We start from the raw sequence: 18,788 nt of genomic DNA on the forward strand, positions 1-18,788 counted from the left end.
ATTGTTGGTACCCCTAGATATAAGATAATAATTGCTCAATGTAATTGTTTTCATGTTTAAAGGAGCACCCAACTCTACCCAGCCTACTGCTGTCACAGAGTGCATCAATAGGGTTTAAAAAAAAAACTTTTCCTGAGCAGTATTTTTCCTCTGTGTCATGAGAAAAGTTGCCAGCTTCTACCTATGCTAGTCCTCAGCTTCCCTCTCTGTTCACTTAAAGACATAGGTTTGGCTCTTTATGGAGATGCAAGCTGATTCTTGTGCCTGAAGGTAATTGAATCATACAGGCATGTCTGAATGCCTTAGAAGGATGGCTTTAGCCTAGGGTGGTATAATTTTATTGTAATAAATCGGTGACCCATTTAACATAATTTTGTGTTGAAATGAGAATGTTCATGTCATGTACAATATAAATACCCTGTACAGCATATACAGCTGTAAATGTTTTGATGACTGTAATCACACAATAAGGTGCCCCATATACATGGATAACATTGACTGACCCAACCTCTTGTGATTTTCTATTGTTAACTTTTGGTGTGTCCATTTCAGAATGAAGATGAGGGGACAGATATTTGCAGCGCTAAAGCCAAAGGAAAAGATGAAGAAATTCAAGCAATTTGCAGGCTACATGGCTTTACTGGAAGGCCAAGCTTAGAGCAGCAGCTGAAGGCTCTAGACATGGAATACAACCAGCTGAAAGAGGAAGGCCAGTCTAGCAGAGCTGACTACATCCAGAACCTGTATGTTTGGAGGTCCAAGCAGGCAGGCAAGGTGAGATCACACCAGGGCCTGGACAAGGGGTGGGCAAGAGGGACAGGTGCCCAGGGCATAACTGTAGAGAGGAGATGCCTCTCACTGCATGCTCCAGATTTGTTGTCACACTGTGACAGCTCACATGAAAAACACACTCTGCATGTACAACTTTCTTCTAACTGCAAGAAAGCAAGTGATTGACCACACATATGCAGTGCACACTCTATGCCATCCATGGTCATCTGTAGCAAAGGCAGCAGAGAATGGGTGCAGGACGGTACATCCATTCTATGTCATGCATTAGCAATGGGTGAGGGGGACACAGTTACGCAACCTTGTCCTGGGCGCTGGAAGAACCTGTCCCAGTACTGGATCACATTAGGAGGTGTGAAATCAGTGTAACAACAACACCACTCCCCTCCACTCCAAGATTTGACACTAGACAAAACTTAAAAAAACCTTTTAAAAAGTCTCAGTTTACTATAGACTTTTGGAACACATTAAAATCTTCCTTATTACAAGGCATTAACTACACAAATACAAGCTTGCCAAGCCCAGATCAGCAGAAGAATTGAACAAAAATGTAGTTTATTGTGGCCTACATTAGTTTTCTTTGTTTATAGTCCAAATCAAGAGAGCAGCACAGGATTACATTGCTATTCATCCAAAGAAACAGTACGGTGAGTGAGTGTTGTCACCCTAGAACAGAAACTGTTTCACCAGGTAAAGTTAAAGGTTAAAAGCCTTAAAAAGTGAAAATTAAAGCAACCAACCCGTCTAGGGGCTAATAAGCTGCAATAAATTGGGTTCTTGTTTTGGGTTTTGATACGCCTTACAGAATAAAAGAAAACTAATGTACACTGCACAAAAAAATTAAAGGGACACTTTGAAAACACATCAGGTCTCAATGCAGAAAAATATCATGCTGGATATCTACACTGACATGCACTGGGTATCGTGTTAGGAATATAAGGATGCCACATCGTTTGATGAAAATTATCAACCTACAGGACTGAATTCAAAGACACTCGAAAATCAAAGTGAAAAAATGATGCAGCAGGCTAGTTCATTTTGCTGAAATTTCATTGCAGCAACTCAAAATGGTGCTCAGTAGTTTGTATGGCCCCCAAGAGCTTGTATGCATGCCTGACAACGTCAGGGCATGCTCCTAATGAGACGATGGATATTGTCCTGGGTATTTCCTCCCAGATCTGGACCAGGGCATCATTGAACACCTGGACTGTCTGAGGTGCAACTTGGTGTAGTCGGATGGACCGGAACATGATATTCCACAGGTGTTTTATTGGATTTAGGTCAGGCAAGCGTGGGGGCCATTCAATGGTATCAATTCCTTCATCCTCCAGGAACTGCCTGCGTACTCTCACCACATGAGGCTGGGCATTGTCATGCACTGACCCACCACCAAAACGGTCATGCTGAACGATGTTACAGGCAGCATAACATTCTCTAAGGCTTCTCCAGACCTTTTCACGTCTGTCACATGTGCTCAGGGTGAACCTGCAATCATCTGTGAAAAGCACAGGCCTTCAGTGGTGGACCTGCCAAATCTGGTGTTCAATGGCAAATGCCAATCGAGCTCTATGGTGCCGGGCAGTGAGCACAGGGCCCACTAGAGGACGTCAAACTGTCAGGCCACCCTCATGAAGTCTTTTTCTGATTGTTTGGTCAGAGACATTCACACCAGTGGCCTGCTGGAGGTCATTTTGTAGGGCTCTGGCAGTGCTCATCCTGCTCCTCACACATAGAAGCAGGTACCGGTCCTGCTGATGGGTTAAGGACCTTCTACGGCCCTGTCCAGCTCTCCTAGAGTAACTGCCTGTCTCCTGGAATCTCCTCCATGCTCTTGAGACTGTGCTGGGAGACACAGCAAACCTTCTGTCAATGGCACGTATTGATATACCATCCTGGAGGAGTTGGACTGCCGGTGCAACCTCTGTAGGGTCCAGATTTCGCCTCATGCTACCAGTAGTGACACTGACCCTAGCCAAATGCAAAACTAGTAAAAACCAGTCCTTGAGCGCTGGCTGTGGTATTTATTGAGGGGATTAGAACTTGGATAGGGTAAGGGGGGGTATAGGATGCCCAAGGGAACCGTCAACTTCCTGAAACTATTCACAAGCTTCTCTTCTCTGATGCAGTCTCTGTTGGAGTGCTAGCCAGCATCTCCTAGTAAGGGGCTAATCTGGTTTTCCCATCAGAGTGCTCCTTCCTCTATCCGCCGAGGGGGTGCAGGTGTACTCACTCAGATCCTCTCCTGTACCACTTGCGGGTTGGCTGCTGCTACCAGGTCTATCAGCTGGGCTGCTCCTTCTGTGCCATACAGGTGGTCCTTGATCAGGGGGCCAGTGAGTCCTGAGTTTTCCTCTTCTCCAGCTCCAGACTCGCAGACAGGCCCCATCCCACTAGGCCTCCTTGCAGCCTCCTTCCTCCAGCCTCACATCTTCCTCAAACTCTCTACACTTCTCTCACCACCACACTCCTGCTACTGAGCAGGCTTCTACACTTTTAAGGGAGTCCAGACCCTTGCCACGCCTTCTGTTGGGGATTAACTAGGACCCCTCAGAAGTGCAGCCAGCCACTCCTCAGATCCACTCACTGCCTCCAAGGCCCTCCTCCAAAAGTCTCAGAGCAGGGGGAAATTCCAGAGGGGCTGGCATGCAGAGCCCTGACTACAATTTGACCCCTCTGACTATCACACCTGAGCTGCTAACCAGCTCCTGACTAACCTTTAGGGTCTAGCTCCCCCTAGCTGAACAAGGAGGATGCTACACATACTATCCTGTATCTGGGAGGATGGGCCTGCTGTTCCAAGCTTTGGATCTCCTAAAACCTCTACAGCTTCAAAAACTTTTTCACTATACCCACTATTAATATAATTTCCCTTATGAAAGATAATTTGTAAATCGGTAGTCTGTACCCACAATAACTACTCAATACACCAGAGAATCACCCTAACAGGAATACCACTAGAGCGGTTGAGGGTGTGCTTAGTGAACACCTGCTTTGCATGGTCTCCCCTTCTCCCATTGATTCTTGGTCCTTTTTAACCCCCTTTTCTTGCTGGGGGCATGGGCTTTGGACAACACATCCAGATAGTTTCCGTGGTCCAGGAAGTCCCCAACGGTACCTCAATTGCTGGGGTATCCCCATGTCTGTGGCTTCAGTCTGGTTCCCTGTAACAAATGGCTTCCTCTTCATACGAGATATCCCACTCTGAGTTGGTTTCCTGAGTTGGACTTCACTTAGATGTTGAAGGACCTTCAGTTCTGAGGAGACCTCCCTGTGATAGAACATGTGGCCTGATCCTCAGTAAACTGGATCACTTTGGAAGTACTTCTCTCCACTACACTGTCTTCCTGACAATGCATTGGCATCTGGCTCCTCTCAATCACTGGTATCCACACCAAATGAAGAGGTTTGCACACCTGGGTGCAGGCAGGCAGTGTCAGGGCTCTGTCCTCGGCAGAGGTGTTAGGAGACCTGGCACCCCTGCCAGTACCTTGCATGGCCACAGAAGTTCACATCGGCTCAAATTTGGCTCCAAACGGCCTTTATAAGGAAGCCCTGCCCTACTCTCAGGTGCTGGTTGATCTCTGGCTTCCCAGTTCCTTGTTCCTGTTTCCTGTGCTATTGTGATCTGTGATTTCCTGATAACGACTCGGCTTGCTCTTGGACCTGCCTTCTCCGCTTAACCCCTGATCTGACCTCGGCTTGGCTAACGGATATTCCCACTTTGCACCTCTGTGTATGAGCTCGGCTATCCCATCTGACTACGTCTGCTTTGATTCAAACCCGGTACCGGACCTTGGCTTTGAACCGGCTATCCAGTAAACCTCTGTCCCCCGAAGGGCTTGCATACCTTGCACAGGCGCCACCTGTCTGCAGACCTCATCTCAGTGCATCAGCTGTGCTCCTGGGTGGACCAACAACAAGCACTCCTACAGACAACCTGTGCACTTTGGCCTGACTCCTGATGTCCCACTTTCAGGGGAGTCTGGAACTTAGCCGCAAGGGAAGCCCTCTCTCCATTGGCCTCTCACACCAGGTACGTGGCAGGCAGGAATCATTGCTTGGAGGGCTTTGTGCTCCTCTGGATTGTCAGTAGGCAGAACACACAGGGATCTTGTTGAAAGTACCCGCTGTTGGGATAGAATCCATCTGGAGGGCTTTGTGGAACTTGTTTATTGGGAGATGGGCTCTCCTGTGGTTAATCTGCAGCCTCTTGAGAAAGTTCCTACAGATACATTTCTCAGTTCTGCTCTTAATCATGTGGATTTTATTAGCAGTGTGGCTAAGATTCCATGACTATGGATGCTTTACTGACCCAGAACTGGGATTCTTACAATATGTTCTGTGCTCAAGCTTAGGTTGGTCCTGCAGACTTCTTTATGTCTGGCCCCAGAGACATCTCAGGGTGCAAAAGTGGATAGGTTTTGCTCATTCTACTGTTCTTCTGGTGTTCCCTTCTATCAGTCTGGGGTTGCAGTATACCCTTTATCCCTGCCAACCCTTGTAGGGACACCTCTTGTGTACCCAACCTCTTTTTTCAATCAGACTGACTTAATGGTTGGTACCTTTGAGTTCTCTACCAATCTCATGTATCACTTATCCATAAAGGATATTGATAACCTTATGGACCTGTTTTTTTTGTCCAGGATCCTCTCTAGCAAGCTGTTCTCCTGGGAGCTTGTTCTGCTGTTTTTTTCTGTTGACCAGGTTTTTATTCCCCTTATTTTTTGTCTTGGTGACCATTGGTACCAGGACAGAAAGTAATAGGAAATCCAAATGTATATGGTTGTTACTAGAAGAGGAGTAAAAGGAAAATCTTCATATGGGGACACCTGTTCCGATGGCCATTGTCAAAGATTCCAACAGACAGATTTCCCCTCACTTTGGAAATATTTTCTTCTTTTCCACTTTGCCTCTAGACTGGAACTTAAGAAATTAATCCTAATAGGACAAAGACAGCAATATTAGAGTTTTATCTACTTACTCTCAAAACTAAAAAAAAAGTAGACTAGAGATGAGGGAAATTGAGAGTTTACATTATGTGGTAATTTCAGTGAAAATCAGGAAATTGCAGTGAAATGTCATCATTTGAGTAAGTGCATTGGAGTAGACTGGAAGGAGGTTGCAGGCACTGACTTCAAATGATTCCTGAAGGTCCCAGAAGTGCTTTTAACCCTTTTGCTGCCAGAGCCATATTTGTGTTTGTTGCACACGTTTAAAAAATAATTTTAAGCCCGAGGATTGCATTAATCCCCAAAACATTAAATATTTTCTAAAAGCAGAAACCCTAGAGAATGAAATAGTCATAGTTCCAATTTTTTATGTCACATGATATTACCGCAAAGGTCTAGGAAATGCAAAATTTCTGTAAAAAATTCATTATAAGTATTTTTAGGGAACACAAATGCAATAAATTATCCATTTTCTGGGTAAATATAAAAAATGAGGTTGCACTGAGTAAATATATAATTGATATGTCAAACCTTACATTTGTGTGTGCTCGTGAAATGGCAACAAACTGTAACGTGTATTGCAATTGATGTTTTCGTGGACAGGCCCCCCCCCCCCCGATGCGTGTAAACACAAGGAAAAAAAGTAGCGGCACTCCAACTTACAAACAGCAGACATCTTTACTATTCAATCCATGAAGATAAAAAGACAGCAATACACGGGTCTGGGAACATCAGTAGACGCGTTTCACACTCCTTTAGTGCTTATTCATTAATAAGTCTGCTGTTTGTATATTGGAGTGCCACTATTTCTTTTCCTCATATTTACGAACCAAGCAGGCACACAGACACATCCAGCAGCATGGGATCTCTAGCAGGTTAGCTTTGAGCAGTGTGTACCCTGTATGCTGCCCCCGATGTCTGTGTTTATGTTCGTACGTGTGTATTTGTGAGGTTGAGGGGGGGCCTCAAACATTTTGGGGGGGAGATTTTATATGCTTGGATATAACTTTCATTTTTTACAATTAAAAAAAAAGTGTTTTTACATTACTTTTTTTCATCAGATCACAAAAGGTCCCCTATGTGATGATTTTTTTTTTGTAACAGGTTCTCTTTAATGACCCTGGATGTCTTCCCTGTGCTCCATTGAATGTAATGCAAAGCAAATTGCATTGCAATACATTCTTTCTGAAACTGATATGAGAACCCGGAAGTGATGTTTTACACATCACGTCCGGGTCACCAACAAGTAGGGGAGGAGAGCAGATGTGTGTCCACTCTACTTCCTCTCCTCTACCCAGCAGCATCCAATATACAGGTCCCGGGCCAACAGATGGGCAAGTGGAGCCCAAGATACATGGCAGGGGAGCATGCGTGGGGGGGGCATCCGTTACTGGGGGGTATGAAAGCAATCCGGCAGCGCTGGAGGTAGAGGGCTGCTTTCATCTGGATCATCATTCCAGCATCCTGGTTTTGGCTGTGATGCGTTCTCCCTGTCTGCTTGTCTACCTGCAAGTTGATTGATGTGGTCAGTCTCTGAGTAGACAGGCAAATCTATGTAATATTGATGTAGCACTGTATATCTACTAGGTGGATGTGAAAAATACTTTAAAACATGAAACAATATATGTGGCAACATACTTAGAGTTACATCAGTGCCACATATATTGTTTCATGTTTTAAAGTATTTTTCACATCCACCTAGTAGATATACAGTGCTACATCAATATTACATAGATTTGTCTATTTATCCATCCTGAGGTGAGGATCGGGTGTCATCTGCTGTAATTTAGACCTTGCTATTTATAGTAGCGCAGGAGGATTTAATATAATATTTGAGTCTCTGGGTAGAGATCAAACCTGATTTAAGCCAGCCAAGCCTGCAGTCTTATGCTTGTGATAGTGTCTGTAACACATGCTTCAAGCTCCCTGTTTGTCTGCCCTGCTCTGCTGTTTGGATTCCCCTTTTTATGACCTCGGATTGGAACTATTCTCTGAACCCTGCCTGCCTTTTGACAATGGATTGGGCCCTCTTCTAAACCTTCCCTGCCTTTTACCTGGACTGTCATTGAACCACTCTGCCTTCCTGCCTGCCTGCCAACTACAAGTACCTGTTCGCTGTGCTGTGTTCAAGTACCTGTTACTGTGCTCAGTTCGCTCCTGCCCCGGTGTGAAGGCCAGGCACTATAGCATTGTGTATAAGACCTGGGGGTAACTGAGTACCTGTAGGTTTGCATGCCTTATGGGAAAGGGGGCTTCTATAAGTGAAAAACACAGAAGCCAGTTATAGTACCAACAACTACACTAGTGGGAGGGCGTAACATTTACATTTTTTTTCTCAGAAAGATTTGACCTTGAAGGACTGGTGTCTTTTGTTCAACCTTACCAACTATGTAACTGTATAAAATAAAATATTTACTGAAACAGCACTCAAAAGACATTCAGAACAGTAAAAGGGGGATAATTACAAGGATTATAAAGTGTGTGTGTGTGTGTGGGGGGGGTATTTATAATGTAGCAAATGTGACTTTCAGCAGACATTCACTGGTGGTGAATCAATCTTAGTCATTAAAGTATATGCACTCAATTTACCTGCAGTAAATGTTTACTGACTGTTATAATTATGCCCCTAAATAAAATAAGCTACCCTAAATACACCTACCCCAACCTTAAAACCACACCTTCCTAATATAGAAAAAAAACTGTAGATTGTTATTTTTTATTTTCCAAGTAAATTTCTCCTAAGCAGCTCAGAAGTGGGAGTTTTCTTTTTGACAACCAACATCAAAATCTGCAATGTCACAACCGTATGAAGTTTGCTGAAATCACTCTTATTACTCTGCTTCTCCCTAGTATGGATGGAATGGAGGTTTTTTTTTTGTTGTGTTTACATTTTCATGGAATTCTTCAGTTATTTTAAGGTTTTTTTTTTTAGGGTTAGATTTAATTAGCTTAATTATTGACTATTTAATGACTATTTAATATTTAATTATTACCTGGATAAACAGGATTATTGTAACAAAAAGGCCATGTCACATTAAAATAATATGTATCAGTAAGATCCCTGCTGTGTGTAGCATTATGTTGAGTCTGCTTTCCTCTAATTATCCAAATTGTACAGTAGATTGCAGATCCTCCAGTTTGTGCAAAGTTGTCACTTTTCTCCTGCAGCTAAAGTCTCTCTGGAGATGATTAAATGTGCAACGTATTGATTCCTTTAGAACTTTCCATCATTGCGTTGTACATTTCTTCTGTGTGCTGATGTCTCCCCAGAGACCTAGCCATGAATGCCATTGCTGTTAAGGCAAAGGAATTGCCTGCTGTAACTCCACTAAGTGCTGAAACATGAAGATCTTCAATAATGCATTATTTACCAGTGCATGACATAGTCAAGTGGTAAAACATGTCCATGTTATGACATAACCAGCTAGTTTTTTCTCTAGATTTTCAGTGGCATTTGAATATGTTGTTTTTAAAGGCCCACAAAAGTCAAATTCCATAAGGTTCTGAAAAAAGGCTCTGACCTGTAAAGAATGGGATATCATACTTAGGCTTCTACATAATCCAATACACGGTGCCAGGCACGTATGCCAAACTTCATTGTATCACCCTGAACTGAGAAAGTGGCAACCTGTAGCTATCAAACATGATTCTATAGTGGAATAAAGAAACTTGATGTTCATTAAACCAGATGACTTCAACCTATTCTTAGATTGATGATGGGCACATTCGATAATTGGACCAGCAACTTGCTTTTTTAGACTTACCTAGATATTATACTTACCCGTCTGTTGGCCTGTTTGCCAAAATTTCATTTTGCAGCAGAGCTTCCAGTATTGATCCAATACCGCAGTTTCAAGTATGTAAAAGAGTATGCCTCCCATTTGCTGTTGTGATTCCTCTCAGCAACTCTTATGTCACTATTGTGTCCTGAGGTTAGGAGGGGGCACTTCAGTGGCCAGTGGGGGAACCACTATTCAACCAGCCTGGAGAGTTGAATTAGTGCCAGGAGCTATACTACAGACTGATGTTTTAGGAAATAGGCATACAGTGTGCGGGCGGGGGGCTTATCGGAATCTGGAAGTCCCCTTTAGCAAGGGGACCCCCAGATCCCAGCCCCCCTGCTCATGTGAATGAGTATGGCGTACATGGTACCGCTAGCCATTCACAAAAAAAAAACTGTAGTGTGAAAAAAAGACAGGAGACAGTCTTTGACAAGTTCTTTATTAAAATAAGAAAATTAAAAGAATGTCCCCTGAAGTAGATCCGACGTCGGTCACAATGCCCGCTGCTGCTGCTACCCGAATGAGGAAAAAAAGAAAGGCTCTGGTCCCGACGTCCAGAGAATCCAGAGGATGTCCAGAATTTACAGATAATCATAGTACAGATGTCTTTGGTATATAATTCATCATACTATTCAAATATAGCTACATTCATATAGATATAGGTCTTGGGTAGGGTTGCCACCTTTTTTCTGCAGTATACACTATAGGATTGTAAAAGACCTGGGGCACCTTTGGGTGCCCCAATGAGAGTAGTGATGTGGTGCAGGAGAACATTGGGTGTGGCCAAATTGCATAATAGTGGGAGGGGCTTAAAGGGCCATGGTTAAATAAAACAAAAGCATTCTTGTACCCATGCAGTAAAATATGCTTAGATTAATAAAACAAATGTCATTGTAAAAATATGACTTTAGCCTACCTTAAAAGGGGAAACTGTCAGTCAGTAAGGCAGTGGACAGTGTGTGGATAGTGTTATTAGGGCAGTGGACAGTGTCAGTAGGGCAGAGGATGGTGTCAGTATGACAGTGGATGGCATCAGTCAGTAGAGCAGTTAATGATATCAGTAAGGCAGTGGACCATGTCAGTAGAGAAGAGGTTGGAGTTAGTAGGGCAGTGGATGGTGTAAGTAGTTTATTTTTATTATTTTACTGTTTAAGAGCCCTGTTGGGGTGCTTTGGTGAGATATCAGGGGTCAAAACAGACCCCTGATGTCTCACTTTTGAGACAGAAAAAGGAACCCAGTCCCTTTCTCTGCAGCCTCAGCTATACTGGGCAGTGAATGACTGGGAAGCACTCTGTGCTGATCGGCTTCGTGTTCATTCACAAAATGAAGCATAGTAAACATAGTTTGCTAGAGTATGATTCATTTATTAATGAACACAGTGAGTGATCAGTACTGATCACTCACTGTGTTCATTCAGAAAAGGAAGGGTCCGGTAAATTAATTATTTACCAGCCTCCTCCCCCTGCTCTCAACCCTGAAACATCCCAGTGGGGGGGCCCAGGCAGAAGAAAGAAGTGGAGCCTGAATAGGAGGGCCAGCAGGGCAGCATTCACTGAAGCTGATCCCCTGGATTTTCCACCACTTGCAGCAGCTGAATGCTGGGAGGAGAAGCTGGCATTCAGTTGCTACAATTGGAGGGAAATAGAGCCCATCAGTCCTAGTAAATGCTGCCCCTGCCACTCGTCCTATCCAGGTGTGACAAGGAGGCCGCACAGGCCCCCTGAAGCATGGGGAACCACAGTCTGGTCTGAATAATGCGTCCAGGTTTCAGACGAACTGAAACCCAGACATTTGATTCAAAACCCAGACTGTCCGGGTAGATCCCAGACAGGTGACAACCCTGGTTTTGGGTACATTTAGAATGCTTGTAGTTTCCATCTCACTTTCAGTTCCTTGTACATTAGTGTACAAACACCTCCCTCAACAGACCTTGGATTTGCCCAGATGCTTCACAACTGCCCATACTGCCATAATAATATGTAGGCTGTTTTAAGATGTTTGTTTTTTTTTTCTTATTTAGAGCGGGATGATTTCACTGGATGAAGAGAATCCATTATCACAGGCCCTTCTGAAATATAAGGATGCTCTGTCCTTGGATCTGCACAACTGGCAGTATAATTTTCATGTGGGAAGACATTTGTTGCTACAGAAACAGACAAGTCAGGCACTAATGTTGTTACAGAATGCCTTGGCACTCCGACCAGCATCTGCCATCGCCAGGTTGCATTGTGTTTGCTTTCATTTTTGCAAGTTATTGTTCATTTCCTGTAGTGCTATGCTGCTTGATCTCAGAATTTAATGAGCAGGTCTTGAAGACATCTACAATTGCCTGGCACTGTTCGATTTAAAGTGGCATTACATTTATTAGGCTTTTTTCCCCTCTGTTTTCACTTGGGGATCTGGCTGGTAACACACCTCTTGTATTAGAATGCCCCCACTGTGGATGAATGAGCCTGGGGGCACCTGTGGACAGCAGCATTGTCAGTCTGGGAGAAGGGGAGAGTCATATGTACTAGCATATTTAAATACACTAACACATTGAAGCCAAACTCCAGCTAATACTTTATATACAGTTACAGTAAAGAGGTTTTTTTTTCTGGAAAGCTTGTTCTTACTGGCTGAATCACCAGGTAAAAATAGAAGAAAGAATGCCTAGCAAAGAAAACAAATGCAGCCACATCTAAAAATTGGTAAGTTGCAGTATAATTAATGTTTGCTTTTGGGTTTAATACAGCTTTAAATTCATTTACAATAACACAAAGGAACCTGATTACATATACAATTGATATCTCTCGACATAGTACCAGTGAAATAACTCACATATACAAATAAAAAGCGTGAAATAACATTTACTTAAATGATAACAGATGACAGGTTACAGGATATAGCAGTCTCAGATATTACTAGATTCTGTCCATTTTAGTAAGACGACCAAACCTTTAGAAATCAGTGCTGGCTGCTGAATATTGATGGTCTTACAGCTCTCTCTGCACACTTCGGTCTCCTTGTCTTATAATGTAAAAAGCAAAACCTCAGCAGTAATGTCTAGTACAAATTTGGACTCTATCTGACGGCAGGGAGGGAGGCCATAAGGTCATTCAACACATTTGCCTTTACACATCGTTACTGGCTACTCTCTTTTGCTTTTACATTTTTTTTGTTTCATCCATATACTGACATTTCTATCAGTATTGTCAATTATGCAGCCAAAACAATGCTTAAAAACTACATCTCCATTACACAAGACAATGCTGTCATTTCAAACATCTTATATGACAAGGCAAACAATCCTACAGCGATTGCAAGCTTCAAGTGGAACTTTGACTCACATATTCCACTCAACGTATAGCTGTAGGCTTTGCTTCCCTACATGAAGACATCATGATCCCGCTTTCTCTCCCAAGTGTGGGGTGCGATCACTTTAAAATATGAACTTGAGCGGTGCTTATGCACAAAAAAGCTCCCATGAGGCATATGACTGGCCACCCCTTTAAGCACTGACTACCTCCCAGCAGCCGGTGTACCCTGCCAAGCCACACACTGCCCATAACCCACCTAGACTTTGCCATTGTAGTGCTGTGGCACTTGATCTCAGAATTAAAAAAAGAAGTATGGTCAAAGCTCTTTTAGCTGTACTTCTTATGTGGGTCACAGGAGTGCATTCACTTGTGCTCTGATGTCACAGTCCAGACTCCAGACTCTGTAGGGATCCTGACAATAATGTTGGGATCCACCCAGATGCCTTGCAGGCAGCTGGATAAGCCTCTTGGTGAGTCCCTGAGCCAGCCGTTCCTGCCCCCTTGCCCAGCACTCCACTGACCACTAGAGGGGCAGAGAAGAAAGCAGTGACTTATAGTCACTGCTCTGTGCTCAGAACGGATCCAAGAACTGAGCGATCAGCAGTCACTAGGTGCTCAGTGCTTGGGCTGAGAACAGGTGGGGGACAGCTTGCAGCATCTGACTGATGCCACAGCAGATAGGTAAGTATGTGTGTTTATTTTTTATAATCCCGCACTTCTCCCTTAATGAACATATCTTGAGGAGATAAACTGTACCATTGCCTGGCACTGTTCACCTTAAATTCATTTTCATTGACACTCATTACAGTATATCTACAATTTAAAGAATAAGGTAACCTTTTCACAAAACCCCACCCCTCAGTCCCCGCTGTACTCATTTTTGTGGTTTAGCTGTCACTACTCATGCAGCTGATTCAGTAGTCTGGGGATTTGAAAGCCCTACTCTTCTTTACTTATTCATCCCTTTCTTTTTTTAGGGGTTCCAGGATGGATCAGAGTGATTCCAATTGGTCAAAGTGGTCATGCGTCAGCACGTGACTAATCAGAATTGGTCTGAATCATCTTGGAAGCCCTAAGGAAAGAAGGGAAAGAAGAGCAAGGCTTTTGAACCCCCAACTGCTTCACCGACTTTGTGGGCAGTGACAGCTAATCACGCACGAGGGAAGTGGGGAGGGGGCACGATGTTCACCTTTCCATAGTACTAGTGGAATAACACACATGCATAATTTAAAAAAAAGGAACATAACATTTAGGCCCCTTTCACACGGGCCTTCCATTGTTTTCATCAGTTCAGTCATGTTTTTCCGAAAAAAACAGATCAGTTAGCATCCATTTTTCATCAGTTTACATACGTTTTCATCTGTTTATATCCGTTTTTCGTCCGTCTACATCCATTTTTGCCCATTTACATCAGTTTGTCATTCGTTTACATCCATTTTTGTCTGTTTACATCTGTTTTTCAACTGTTTACATCTGCTTTTGTCCATTTACATCCATTTTTCTTCCATTCCATTTTTTTTAACGGAAGAAAAATAGGGTTTTTTTCAGTTCAAAAAAATCGGATGTTAACGGATGCGGACATTATTTGGATGTAAATAGATGACCATCCGTTTACATTCGCTAGTCCATAGAAATACATGGGTGTCCGTTTTTCATCCGTAAAAGAACAGATGAAAAACGTACATACAGAACGCCCGTGTTAAAGGGGCCTTACTAAACAGATGAGAGTTTAGAGAAAAAAAGCAGTCTTAGGTCTCGCTCTTAGGAACTGTCCATCTCAGTGAGAGTTCCAAGCCTGCAGACACCACTGCAGGCTTATGAGTTTCTTACAGCCCTCTGCACCTATGGTATCAAAAGCAATACCACAGAGGTAAGGACTACTCTAAATGTGGACTCTAGCAGCAGCCCTACTTCAGATGCTAAACAATAACTGCACTTTTATTGAGAAAAAAATAATACCTTTCCCCTGTGGGTTGGCTATGTACATTGTTGGGATTTTAATAAAATGTGTAGCAGATTCCTACCTTTTGTTATTCTAAAGAAATAGTTTTTTGTTTGTCTGTGTCCATGTGCAGAGTGAATGTGAATGGGAGTGATTTTATAATTATCATTTAGCTGCTGCACTTGCAGGACTCTAATGAGGAAAGTAGACAAAGATTGGTAACTCACTAGATACAAGTGGGTCAGATTCACATCGTGTCCCGATCAGCGTCTGCCGAAGAAGCAGCAGCTTTGAAACGCGCTACCGACTCATGCTCACGTGGTGACGTCACTTCCGCTCGGCAGTCATCTGCGTTTCAGCCTGGTTCCGACATAGACACAGCCTGTGTTGTGCAGATCGGGACACGATGTGAGTCAGGAGACCTGGCTTCCTCTACAGCCTTGGCCCCCAGATGTCCATCTATCCTCCCCTTCCTGCCTCCGGAACTCCACCAGGATGACGTTCACCTGTTATACATGCCTCTGGCCCACTTGTATCTAGGAGTTACCAATCTTTGTGTGCTATTAAACCATTGCTAATACTGCACTTAGTCTGGCGCCCCTCTCTCCTTCTATCTTTTACTACAGAGTCCAGCTTAACTCTTAGGGTGCTGCCTCATGATGTTGCTGATTATAAACTGACTATTTCCCTACTATTAACCTCCCTAGCGGTCTGATTATGTCAATATTTCTGTTCTCAAAGCGGTACATTTTTTGCATGGAAATATGTTGTTGTTTTTTTTAGGCATGTAATTCTTAGGAATAACTGAAATCTGTCCGAACAAGAGTCTAGTAAACATCCCGGGTATGATAACATTTTAAACACGAAATCATAAATTATAATATAATAAATAATCATAAAAAATAATAATATAATAATAATAAATTTAATTCAATAATATAATCAAATCAAAAACACTGAAATTTGAAACAGAGCGCCAAGCTTGCACATCACTGAGCAAAGTCGCAAAATCGTTTTCAGTGTCTGATGACAAATTTCCCCACGAATAATTATCACTCAATTCTGCAAGTGGTTCTGATTTACTATCGCTGTTTCCTAGCTAGTCTAAAATCGCTTTTGACCTAAAGGACACCATGGACTTTTCTCAGTTTCCAGGCAGAAAGAAGAGTAAAAATGTAGGCAGGGCACAAGACAAAGCACTCGGGACAAAATGTATGTGAAATGGTTTGATACAGTAATGTTATACAATAAGATTTTAGTGTATTGAGTGAATGTCAGTTTTACATTTTTTTAATTTCCTGCCGGTTCTGTTCCTCGTATGTCCCATATGTCCCGACACTCACAGGGAACGGAACCCGGAAGACGGATGCCTGCATCGGCTGGAGGAGATGGCCGGGGACGCTGCAGGGGGGACATCGCGGGAGCGAAGGACAAGGTAAGTGTTGGAGGGATCCCAGAGCAACACTACAGTGTAATCCCGAGTGTAGCTCGGGTTACCGCTTCTGGTACTGAAAGTTAACCCCTAGCTACACTCGGAAATACCGCCAGGGAGTTTAAAGGGACTTTAAAGTTTTTTCCCTCCTCTCCAGGGCCAATATTTTTACCTTTAATGAGGAAAGTAGCAGGTGATTAACTCTTATCTCTTATCTTATAATTTTGTTGCAGAGGATGTGAGGATGCCCAAAAACTGACTTGTATGTTAGTGCAGACTTCTGGGAAAATCAGTGAGCCAATCAAAGAAGCAGGAAAGGACATTTCATGGGAGCACTCTGTAAACCATCTGTGTACAGAATGCCTCAGGGTAGCCATATTGCATTGCATTTTACAGAAAATTAGTTCTGCAGATTGAAAAGGAAAGGTCATTTTTAATAATGTTATATTACTTGTGTTGCAATTCTATATGCATTGGGGTTTTTTTATTTGTGATATTCTTTTCTCCTTAATTTTACACTGAGACTAAGACTTTTGCTCTGTGAATTCTTTTCCTGGCTTTAATGCCATCCAATATGATAATTTAGGATGAAGAATATTTATCAGTTTATAAATACATGTCCTTTACCAAATATCTTTATATTTTACTTATAAGTGTTACCAAACTCAACAGTAAAATCAGTCTGTATATGCAGTGAAGCATTCTTGTTATACTCACTGTGGAACCTAAGGGAATAATCCTCCTCACTGTGTAAAAAGACTGTTTGATGCTGTCTTCTCAGATCCTCCCCTTCTTCCACAGTCCCCAATCCACCTGCTGATAGTACAAAGTTCTAGGAGTCACTCTGCACATGCTCAGTTTAGTCTGTATTGCTAGAGAGTGTTTTTTTTCTTTGTGAGGGTGCATATGAGCAGCACAGGGCCAATCAGCACTGTCCAGACAGAGGGTCTGAATGAAAACTCCTCCTACAAGCTTTAACCAATACTTGGCCGGTCACTGATAGAAGTCACAAAACTGCTTTATACTGCTGGTTAGAAAAGGTATTTAGCAGTTTATATTTACTACAATAATTGCATGCCCATGTTCTGTGTACTGTGGGAGACCAGATATAGGGAGCTAACGTACCTGTGCCATCGCAAGACATTCTAGGAACTATGTTGAGCTAATGCTCCCTCTAGTGTTTAGTTGTAATAGTGAGATTGTGTTCAGTGACACCAAGAAAGAGAGGAGGATCCAACAAAGAGCTGGGAATTGTGGGACATCTAGTCCAAAAGGCTTTGATTTTCAAGGAGCTAATACCGTTGTGAACTACATGTTCCAAGAGGAAGAGAAGTAGGATGCTGGGAAAGGATATATTTCAGACTCCGGAGAAAGCTATGCTTCTTGGCTGAAGCTGCAAGGAGGGACCCGGCTGCGGTACAGAGATAAGTAGGCTACGAGAGTATGGAGAGTCTTTGGTGGGTTAGCTACAGACCTGCAAGCAGATCATCCGTCATTACAGGTGGTTTACATTATGTGAGCTGCTGGAACTTTTGGTTTCATATAGCTTAAAGTGTTACTACACCCAAGACCCTGCATTCACTATATCTGGTCTCCCACAGTACACACAAACATGGAAGTGCAATTATTTTAGTGAATATAAACTGCTAAATACCTTTTCTCATCAGCAGTTAGAGCAGTCTTGTGACTTCTATCAGTATCCAGCAGAGCACATGTTAAAGCTTGCAGGAAGAGGTTTTCATTCTGCTCTGGGAGGATGCAGGACCCCTGACCTCTGGACAGTGCTAATTGGCCCTTTGCTGGTCACATGCAATCTCCCAAGAAAATAAAAAAAACTCTGTAGCAATACACACCAACTTAGCATGTGCAGAGTGACTCCACTTGATTAGTCTTACCAGGAGATAAGAAGGGGACACTGGAAGAAGGAGAGGATCAGTGAAGTCAGGATCAAACATCCTTTTTACACAATGCAGAGGATTAACCCCTTAGGTTCCACAGTGAGTATAACAAGCATGCTTTACTGCATATAGAGACTGATTTTACTGTTGTGGGTTTAATAACACTTTAAATTCTAATATGAACTCTGAATATGCCTCATTATGTCAAATAACATGTCCACATCTGCTGGTTTAGGTGTTATGTTGGATTAGCTCTCCTAGAGCAAGACGGTGGCCCTGGTGAAAGAACACGAGAGTCAGTAACTTATCTCCAGCAAGGCATGGATAAACTCCTTAATGATCTCCTTACACAAGAAGGGTAAGGTCAAATTGATTAATTAGAATCGTACCAGCCTATATATATACCCGCTAAAAGCTAAAGCAAGTAAAATCTAATGCCAGGATACCTTTACAGGAATGAAGAAATACCTATATGGGAGCTATCTTCCTTTCCAAATGAATTATTATTTCTGTCCATCCAGTCCTGACATAAGCACAGCTCTGCCACAGTGCATGGCTGTTTTGCAGGGCAGGGCACCTGATTTTTTTTTCTACTGCAGTTAGATAACACTTATAGATCATGTCCCTTCCCCAGCCTGTGACTGGACAGTGAAAAAAGAAACAGCAGACATACAAGCTTACCCTTCTGTCACTATG

General features: G+C 42.9%; 1 protein-coding gene across 1 annotated transcript in view; it reads left to right on the top strand.

The window, feature by feature from the left end:
* The window catches only part of LOC149474751 (uncharacterized), an 80,320-nt gene that overhangs the window by 36,012 nt on the left and 25,520 nt on the right, over nucleotides 1–18,788 (top strand). Inside the window, exons 10-12 of the mRNA XM_089654198.1 lie at nucleotides 553–774; nucleotides 11,542–11,741; nucleotides 18,328–18,450. Of these exons, the coding sequence (XP_089510324.1) occupies nucleotides 553–774; nucleotides 11,542–11,741; nucleotides 18,328–18,450 (545 nt within the window). The remainder of the gene's footprint in view (nucleotides 1–552; nucleotides 775–11,541; nucleotides 11,742–18,327; nucleotides 18,451–18,788) is intronic.

Source organism: Staurois parvus, unplaced genomic scaffold (genome assembly GCF_062004578.1).
Source record: "Staurois parvus isolate SC_StPar_1 unplaced genomic scaffold, SC_StPar_1.0 ptg000001l, whole genome shotgun sequence".
NCBI classification, from domain to species: Eukaryota; Metazoa; Chordata; class Amphibia; order Anura; family Ranidae; genus Staurois; species Staurois parvus.